This window comes from Microcaecilia unicolor, chromosome 3, assembly GCF_901765095.1.
Source record: "Microcaecilia unicolor chromosome 3, aMicUni1.1, whole genome shotgun sequence".
NCBI lineage: Eukaryota > Metazoa > Chordata > Amphibia > Gymnophiona > Siphonopidae > Microcaecilia > Microcaecilia unicolor.
In genome coordinates, this window is record NC_044033.1 from 393,974,777 (window position 1) to 393,984,622 (window position 9,846).

Consider the following 9,846-nt stretch of genomic DNA (forward strand, 5'->3'; position numbering starts at 1 on the left):
TGCCTATGACCCAAAGAACACCGTCCCCACTGTCAAGCATGGAGGTGGAAATGTTATGTTTTGGGGGTGTTTCTCTGCTAAGGGCACAGGACTACTTCACCGCATCAATGGGAGAATGGATGGGGCCATGTACCGTACAATTCTGAGTGACAACCTCCTTCCCTCCGCCAGGGCCTTAAAAATGGGTCGTGGCTGGGTCTTCCAGCACGACAATGACCCAAAACATACAGCCAAGGCAACAAAGGAGTGGCTCAGGAAGAAGCACATTAGGGTCATGGAGTGGCCTAGCCAGTCACCAGACCTTAATCCCATTGAAAACTTATGGAGGGAGCTGAAGCTGCGAGTTGCCAAGTGACAGCCCAGAACTCTTAATGATTTAGAGATGATCTGCAAAGAGGAGTGGACCAAAATTCCTCCTGACATGTGTGCAAACCTCATCATCAACTACAGAAGACGTCTGACCGCTGTGCTTGCCAACAAGGGTTTTGCCACCAAGTATTAGGTCTTGTTTGCCAGAGGGATTAAATACTTATTTCCCTCTGCAGAATGCAAATAAATTCATATACTTTCCACAATGTGATTTTCCGGATTTAATTTGTGATGTGCTATCTCTCACTGTTACCAATAACCTACCCTTCAATTATGGGCTGCTCATGTCTTTGTCAGTGGGCAAACTTACAAAATCAGCAAGGGATCAAATACTTATTTCCCCCACTGTATATATATATATATATATATATATATATATATATATATATATATATATATATATATATATATATATATATATATATATATATATATATTTTTTTTTTTTTCATTGGCATCTGCCTTCCTGACTCAACAGCATGTGACTAGTAGCTATGTCAGCACTAGTAATTGGCAAGTACAGAGCTGCTGGGTGTAGTGTATATTATTGTTGTAGGTTTAGATTTTGGCATGCCTCCTGACTATTTGTTTCCAGCAAGATTTGTGCATTTTTTTTCTGTTAGAATATATACAAAAGCCTTTCTGATCATATGGGAATCACTTGACTGGTGGGAGCAACAGGAAGGCAGGCATTCAAAAAGTCATCAGGGGCTGTATAAATTACTTTGTCTTTTCAATTTCTTGGTTTATGTGCTATGTTCACTTTTTTTACACTGTGGTACAAGATGGACCTCAAGAGATTACTTGACCCTTTCTGAAAGGGTATGAAGAGTAATTGAAGGACTTATTTCCAAAACCTGCTAAGCCCATATTAGTTGGACTGGACTTATAAAATTGAAGGGCTTATTTCCAAAACCTTCTAACAGGTTCCTTATATGTAAAGGCCAGGTAGTCATATATTTTATAAAAAGACACATACAGTTCAATATTTAAAGTGATTTAAATAGACAGAAGATCCTCCTGTCTATTTAAATTGCTTGTGCCTTCCTAGCAACCAATAATTAGCAGCACTTAAGCTGAGCGTGCCCTGGATATCGGCATTCACTGGCCATGTCCCAAGTGGGCAGTGTGACAAGAGGTGAAGCTGGGAATTATTCAGGGGCCAGCAATATTTCTTATACTGTAATCCACCTTGAATTTCAGTGGAAATAAGGCACCTGCATAGCTAACCGGGCATGTAGGACCACATAAAATGCATTTCTAATTTTGCCTGGTTGGCTATGCAGGTGCCGGCACTGAATATTGGCTGGCACCCGCATAATATTCAGGTACTGGCCTGCAGTGGTACAGTGTCCTGGCCTCCCTTCCATCCTAGCAAGCCTTGATCCCCCTTTCAGTACCAGCTCTGATCCACTTAAGGAACGCGTTACTTTTAAAGTTTGCACACTAGTCCATAAGATCATTTACGGCGAAGCCCCAGCATACATGTCTGATCTAATAGACCTACCACCCAGAAACGCTAAAAGGTCATCCCGAACATACCTCAACCTCCACTTCCCCACTTGCAAGGGCCTGAAATACAAGACGCTACACGCATCAACCTTTTCCCACATGAGCACGCAGGCTTGGAATACACTACCGCGCAACCTAAGAGTGATTAACGAACAAGCTTCTTTCCGAAAACTACTGAAGACTCACCTGTTTGAACAAACTTACGGAAAGAACCAAAACACATAGAGTCCATACTCACTGTTCATCAATGCAACATACATCCACTTCCGATCCCTCATCCCGCAATCCATTGTCCCACTGTCTCCTTCCTATGTTTCTATGTTGATGTCCCATTGTTATATTCCTAACAATATCCGAATGTCTCGCACAACTCTGCACAATGTATTCCATAACCAAGTTGTAACAAATGTATTTCTATTATTCATATCTTATTGTAAGCCACACTGAGCCCGCAAAAAGGTGGGAAAATGTGGGATACAAATGCAATAAAATAAATAAATAAATAAAAAAAATATCTCTCCCAAACCTCCTGGCACAAGGAGTAGCCCCCCCCCCCCCCCCCCCCCAGTTAGAGGAAGTCTCCGAGCCTACCTTAATCCGTTTTGGTTCAATGGGGCAGAAGCAAACCCCACTCACTCCAACCCTAGCAGCTCCACAATAGAAATGGCCGCTGCAACCTCAGACCTCTATATGAGTCTCGTAGAACTACCACTGGTACCACAAGACTTCTGCTAGAAGTTGCAAAGGACATTTCTACTATGCACCCACCAGGAGCAGAGGTGAATAGGGTTCACTCCTGCCCCATCACTCTCCTAGATCACCAGGAAGTAAGGTAGGCCCAGGCCCTTCTCTAACTGGGGGGACGGGCAGGGCCGGTCCTTGTGCCAGGGGGGTTGGGAGGGAGATCACAGCTGGTGCCAGGAGTTGTTGTGGGGGGGGGGAGGAGGACATGCACAATCCACTAATGCAGGTCCCGTAACGAAATTCAGTCTGAACCTTATGTGGGTCCCAGTTGAATATTAGCCAGGACCTACATAAGAGCTGGCAATCTGACTGCATTCAGTCACATGCCGATTTTCAGTGCTGGTGCCCGGACACAACCCAGCATTTATTTATTTTGGATGTAGCTCACACCTTTTTCAGTAACAGCTCAAGGTGAGTTACATTCAGGTACACTGGGTATTTCCCTGTCCCTAGAGGGCTTACAAACTAAGGGGTCCTTTTACCAAGGTGCGCTGAAAAATTACCTGCGGTACTGTAGACGCGTGTTTTGGGAATTATTTTTCAGCGCACCTACAAAAAATGCCTTTTTAACATTTTTACCAATAATGGACATGCGGCAAAATAAAAATTGCCGTGTGTCCATTTTGGGTCTGAGACCTTACCACATTGACCTAGCGGTAAGGTCTCACGCAGTAATGGTCTACGTGCGTCAGAAAATAAAAAATACTTTTCGGATGCGCACCAAAATTGACTACTGCAAGGGCCATGCGGTAACTCCAATTTGGCGTGCCTAGGTGCCTTAGTAAAAGGCCCCTATGTTTGTACCTGAGGCACCGGAGGGTTAAGTGACTTGCCCAAGATCACAAGGAGCAGCAGTGGGATTTGAATCAGGCACCTCTGGATGTCAAGACCAGTGCTCTAACCACTAGGCCACTCCTCCACTATTTGTACTTAATATTGATGTACACTAAATACTGGGGCCTAATTCTGCCTGCAGTGGTCAGCATTTAAAAAACTGCTGATGACTGAATATTGACCAGAGAGTTGTCAATTTGCCTTTATAAAATACTAGTACAGCTCTTGCATAAATAGAAGCTAAATTGTTGTTATGGACATTTTCAGGTATAAATTTTAGCATGTAAAGTACGGTACATGTGAAAACTGATATAAAGTACTTACATAAATCATGACTGTACCCAAACTCCTCCCCTGAATACACCTGCTCTAAAGTAACATACAAGTACCCATGTAATTGTACTGCCTGTATGTTTACACATGAAGTAGTTTTATAAAGATGCCTTTTACATGTGAAACATCCGTTAAATGTGAGGAATGCACTAAAAGAATGTTTCCATTCCCTAGAATTTGCAGAAATGGCAGTCTGAAAATTGCCCTCCTGGGGAGGAAGGTGTAATTTCATAACAAAACACTTCAGACATTTCATTTGTTTATTTCATTTATATCCCACATTACCTAATGGATCAGGTTCAATGTGGATAATAACTTATTGTAATTAACAGTACAAAAAGTGATGCTGGATAGTATACATTAAGTAGTAATAAAGTAAATGAGGCTTGAGTATTACAATATGTAATATTAAAACGAATGCTAGACACAAAAAGGTAACAATTTATAGTGATCCATATATAATAACAATTAGAGTGGAACTGAGAAATAGAATAATTGTACAGTTAGTTGTTTAAAGAAATTATGGTCATCCATGAGAAATTGCTTAAACAGAGAGGCTTTAAGGCATAGGCGCCAACTCCGTGGGTGCTGTGGGTGCTCAGGCACCCCCAATATTTCACCCACTGGAAGTTCGTTCCCTCCCTCCCTCCCTCCTGCCTTCGAGTTCCAGGCCTCCTCCTTCCGAATTTTAAAAGTCATCTATTTTACCTCGTCGGGGTTAGGGCAGCAGCAGCGGTAAAAAGCATGCAGGCTTGGCTCGGCACTTAGTTCTGTTTTCCCTTCTCTCTCAGCTCGTCCCGCCCTTGTGGAAACAGGAAATGAGGCTGGAACCAGAGCTGAGAGAGAGAGAGAAGGGAAAACGGAACTAAGCGCCGAGCCGAGCCTGCATGCTTTTTACCGCTGCTGCCGCCCTAACCCCAACAAGGTAAGATAGATTACTTTTACAATTTGGAGGGAGGGGGCCTGGAACTCGAAAGGAGGGAGGGAGAGAGGAAGGGAGGGACGACGAACCTGGAACTGGGTGGGAGAGAGGGAGGGGGACCCTGGAACTGGGAGGGAGGGAGGGAGGGAGGGAGAGGGGACCCTGGAACTCAGAGGGAGGGGGAGGGAAAGGAGAGAGAGAGAGAGAGGGAAGGGAGGGGGCCTGGAACTCGAAGGGAGTGGGGCATGGAACTGGGAGGGAGGGAGGGAGGTGGAGGGGGGACAAGGGAGGGGGAAGGGGGGACAGGGGAGGGGGACAGGGGGAGGGAAGGGGGAATGCACCACCTGTAAAAAACAAATTCAGCACCTCCAATCATTTTGAAAAGTTGGCTCCTATGCTTTAAGGTATTTCCGGAATATCAAATAATTAGGTTCCCATATGATGAATCTTGGGAGGGAATTCCACCATTTGGTACAGAGGTAAGGGAAACCTGACATGTAGATTGACTTGTAGATCACATTTTTGCAACTGGGATAGTGGAGAGTTAGATAATCTCTTGAACCAGGGAGAGCGTTGCGAAGGTGGAGATCAATTAAAGGTTGCATTTAATCAGGGATTAAGCCATATAAAGGTTTGAGAACAAATATACATAGCTTGAATGTTATTCTGGCTTTAATTGGGAGCCAGTGTAAATTTATAAGCAAAGGGGCTGTACTTTCACGTTTCCTAGCCTTGTAGACTAATCTGCCTACTGTATTTTGATCTGTCTGGAGTTTTTTCCAAGGAAGATTCCTTACAGCCAGCATAAATGGCATTGCAATAATCAAAGTGTGATAATACTAATGTTTGTACTAAGGTTCTAAACATATCATTAGGGAAGAGATGCCTGATTCTTTTTAGTTTCCACATTGCTTTAAAGGTTTTTGTGATGACTTCTTGGGCTTAACTAACTAACTAAAATTTCTAAAGCGCTACTAGGGTTACGCAGCGCTGTACAATACTACTACTACTACTATTTAGCATTTCTATAGCGCTACAAGGCTTACGCAGCACTGCACAAACATAGAAGAAAGACAGTCCCTGCTCAAAGAGCTTACAATCTAATAGATAAAAAATAAAGTAAGCAAATCAAATCAATTAATGTGTACAGGAAGGAGGAGAGGAGGGTAGGTGGAGGCGAGTGGTTACAAGTGGTTACGAGTCAAAAGCAATGTTAAAGAGGTGGGCTTTCAGTCTAGATTTAAAGGTGGCCAAGGATGGGGCAAGACGTAGGGGCTCAGGAAGTTTATTCCACGCGTAGGGTGCAGCGAGACAGAAGGCGCGAAGTCTGGAGTTGGCAGTAGTGGAGAAGGGAACAGATAAGAAGGATTTATCCATGGAGCGGAGTGCACGGGAAGGGGTGTAGGGAAGGACGAGTGTGGAGAGATACTGGGGAGCAGCAGAGTGAGTACATTTATAGGTTAGTAGAAGTTTGAACAGGATACGAAAACGGATAGGGCTTAGGTGTTGAATAACATAGGAATCAATTATTATGGATAAATTACATTATCAGTTGTGAAGTTTTGAAAGTTTATGACATGGTGAGGGTTAGATAATAAAAATGTTGTTTTCTCTCTATTCAATTCAATTCTTGTATACCGCTAATATCACCTCCCCAGGTTTTATTGCAGTTTCCATTCTAGGTGAGACGAAAGCAAATAGTGTGAGGTTTGAGAAACCTTAGAGACCATTGGTGTAATGCATGAGACTAAAAACATTAAGGAAAGGATAATGGATGATACTAGGAGGTAGAGTCATGATGGATTGTTATGAAGCAGTCATTGGGAAGAGAACGGTTTTTAGCCTCTTCCTGAAGTTGAGCTAGCTGTTTTCTGTTCTGATGGGAATATGTAGAGAGGTCCATATTTTGATTCCAAACACAGGGAATAGAGAGCTGAACATCTTCTGATTTTTAATTGTCTTTTGGAATGGTAATGCAAGCATCAATTGTTTTAGTCTGTTAGACTGAACCAGACATAGTGAAATGGTCTTAGTCAGAAGTTCAGAGGTGAAGACCTGTAGGATTTGAAAAACTAAACAAGCAGCTTTGAACCTGAGTCTTTCTGCTATGGGAAGCCAGTGCAGTTTGTTTAGATGAATTATCTATTCAATCTGTATATTAGTCTATCAGCTGTGTTCTGTATGATTTGCAATTTTTTCTGATATTGACACTTAATACCAAGAAATAGAACATTACAGTAATCCGAGGTAGGACTAACATTTGGACTAGTAGTGGAAAGGATTTTTGGTCAAAGAATGATCTGACTAGACGTAGCAGTCACACTTTGAATAGTGTTTTCTTTCATAGCTGGTTAATATGGAAAGCGAAAATGAGTGAAGAGTCAAGCAAGACCCCTAGTACTCTGGTTTCAGATTCGATTGTAAATCTTTGACCATAGGTCAAGGATATTGCTGATGGGAACCCAACTCCCTGATTTTGGAACCACAGGACCTTGGTTTTTTGCACATTCAGTTTATTGGTCTGGGCCCAGGTGCTGACAGCAGTCATACCATTCGCTACAGACTGAGTTGGATCTATGTTTGATGCTGTCACTGGTAAGAGAAGCAGGATGTCATCTGCATAGGATAATAGTAGTTAAGTCCTAGGTGTATTGAGGCAAGGGATGACATAAAGAAATCGAACAGGATATAGAGAAACAGCTAGATTAGACATTAGAAACATTATGGAAGATTAATAATACCTGAGGTTTAAGATAAGGTTGAAATTAAGTATAAATTACTTGCCCAAGACCTTGCCTGACGATGTGCATGAAGATGCACATGAAGAGGTGTGCCCCTTTGTCACGCCCCGGCGCAATATCTGAGGTGCGAAGCCCCAGCAGCAGTCTCGCTATTGAAGTGGCTGCCAGTGATGTTATCCAGTCACCACCGGCTCAGTTCAAATTTAAACAGATGTCAGCTGTAATGGCAGAAGGATCGCTGGATCTCAGGGAGGGCTCACACAAGAATGGGGTCTCACTATTGAAGCAGCTGCCAGTGATGTTATCCAATCACTGCTGGCTCAGTTCAAATTTAAACAGATGTCACCAGGAATGGCAGCATGGGAATAAAGTCTGAGTGACTGGCAATTCTTCAGAGTTCTCCTCTCAAATCAGTGTCTGGTTTGAAAAGCCACTTTCTCCCTCTTCTGCCTGCACGCTGGAAACTGCTCTCCCGTGGTACAAAGGAGCTGGCAGACAGAGGAGCTGTGGAGCGGGTGGAGAACTCAGGAGGTGGCACACATTTAAATAATACAGTTAATGATGTTACCCACCAGTGTCAGGTTTGAAAGGCCTCTCTCTCTCTCTCTCTCTCTCTCTCCTGCTTGCCCGCTGGAAACTGCTCTCCCGTTGTACAACCGAGCTAGCAGACAGAGGAGTTCTGGAGACCTCTAGAGGCCCATTTCATTCCTATGGGCTTCTTAGCATTTAGCATGCACTAATTGTTAATGCACACTAAATCCATTAGCGCACCTTAGTAAAAAGTTTATACTTTATAAGCAGTGCATTTTTTAGGTCTGTATACTGTATCTTTATTACATTTTCAAAGAAAGAATATAAAGCATCTGAAAAACAAAATAAGTTTTTAAAAAACCCCACAAAGAATAAAGAAAATTGAACAGACATAATCCTCAATTTCTATCACTGTTGAGAGAGTAGAACACTAACATACAACAGCAAAAGCAGTCAACATCATATTGAAGCCATAACCTGTCAATAGTTATAAAAGCATTTCCAAATGTGCTTTGTTTCTGACCAGCTGGTTTTTCCTTTCTGTAATCTCCATTGATCACCATTATCCAGATAAATGACTTTTGAATGTTGATCCAGCAATTTATAATTGAAATTTAATGAACTCCATCTATTTAATTATAGGTTATGATGATCTGCTCTAAATATCAAAGAAAAAAGGCAAATAGAACATCACCCTTCAAACCCACCCCCGACCCCCACCCCAGCCTGTTTTTGCCTCCCTTCTGAAGAGAAGCTGTTTCCTAGCAAACAGGACCCTCTCCAGGAACTTTTGTTTCAGTCATTTGTACAATGTTTGCTTTGCTTTGGTTGGTTTTGGTTTTCTTAATATAAACTTCCTAAATAAAATTACATACCTCTAGCCTCCAAGGGCAGTGAAAATTTATATAGTAAATCATGTGGCTGATGTTAATCTGTAATTCTGTTGTCTTCTGTTAAATGTTACCATGTTTTTATTTTTTCTTATTGAAATGCCCAAGGACAATTAATTCACTTTTGAATTACAATTTCTTTGCAGGTATTAACTGAGAAAGGCTATGGGAAAATCACAACAGAAATCCAGGAGACTACAGGGTTTTACTATGCTGAAGATTACCATCAGCAGTACCTAAGCAAGATTCCAACTGGCTATTGTGGGCTTGGTGGCACAGGGGTTTCTTGTCCCATTGGTATTAAATAAAGTAATGGTATTTTTTTTATTGAATAAAGTAGTGGTATTTTTATAATATGAAAGACCATCTATATAGCAGCTATGTTTCTCTTTACTAATGAATTATTTTAGCAAGGTTAAGATTATTATTATTGTCAACACCTAAAGACTTGTAGCAATAAAATTGTTTTCCTTTTGTATCTGCAGATCTAGTTACGGTTTGATAGCTTTCAGATATTTAACCAATAGAACATTAAGGGCTGTCTTAGGGGCTCTTTTATAAAAGCGTGCTAAGCAGTTAGTGTGAGTTTTACCCTTAGGCCCAGTCTAACGACTACCTCATGCTAAAACTGCCAATGAGATAGAAAAAAATCCCACACTAAACTATAAAATTGAGCACCCAAATTTATGCCTGGCACAAATATTTATGCACGCAAGTTATAGAATAAGAAGTTGGAGTTAACAGGCAATTGGCTTAAACTGGTTTGTTGGACTTAACAGCTTATTGGCTTAAATTGGCTCATTGGTGTTAGGCAATTATTGGCTTAAATTGGTGTTTATTGACACCAATTAACATTTGCACATGCAGCTGCCCTTACTCAGTAATCTAAGCATGTGCCAGTTCAATTGCATGGAACCTCTAGGGGGTGTGGGCAGTGGTGTGCTGGTAAAAGTTAAACAACGGGCTCTCT

The 9,846-nt window shown here is 41.9% G+C and overlaps 1 protein-coding gene across 2 annotated transcripts in view; it reads left to right on the forward strand.

Annotated features, from left to right (window-relative positions):
• Positions 1–9,204, forward strand: part of MSRA (methionine sulfoxide reductase A) — a 701,247-nt gene extending 692,043 nt beyond the window's left edge. The window contains exon 7 of one of the 2 annotated variants that reach the window (XM_030198712.1): positions 9,023–9,115. In XM_030198712.1, the coding sequence (XP_030054572.1) occupies positions 9,023–9,033 (11 nt within the window). In that variant the 3' untranslated portion in view covers positions 9,034–9,115. Of the gene's footprint in view, positions 1–9,022 lie in introns of both variants that reach the window. The other variant, XM_030198711.1, reaches the window with a different exon arrangement.
• Positions 9,205–9,846: the final 642 nt, after the last annotated feature.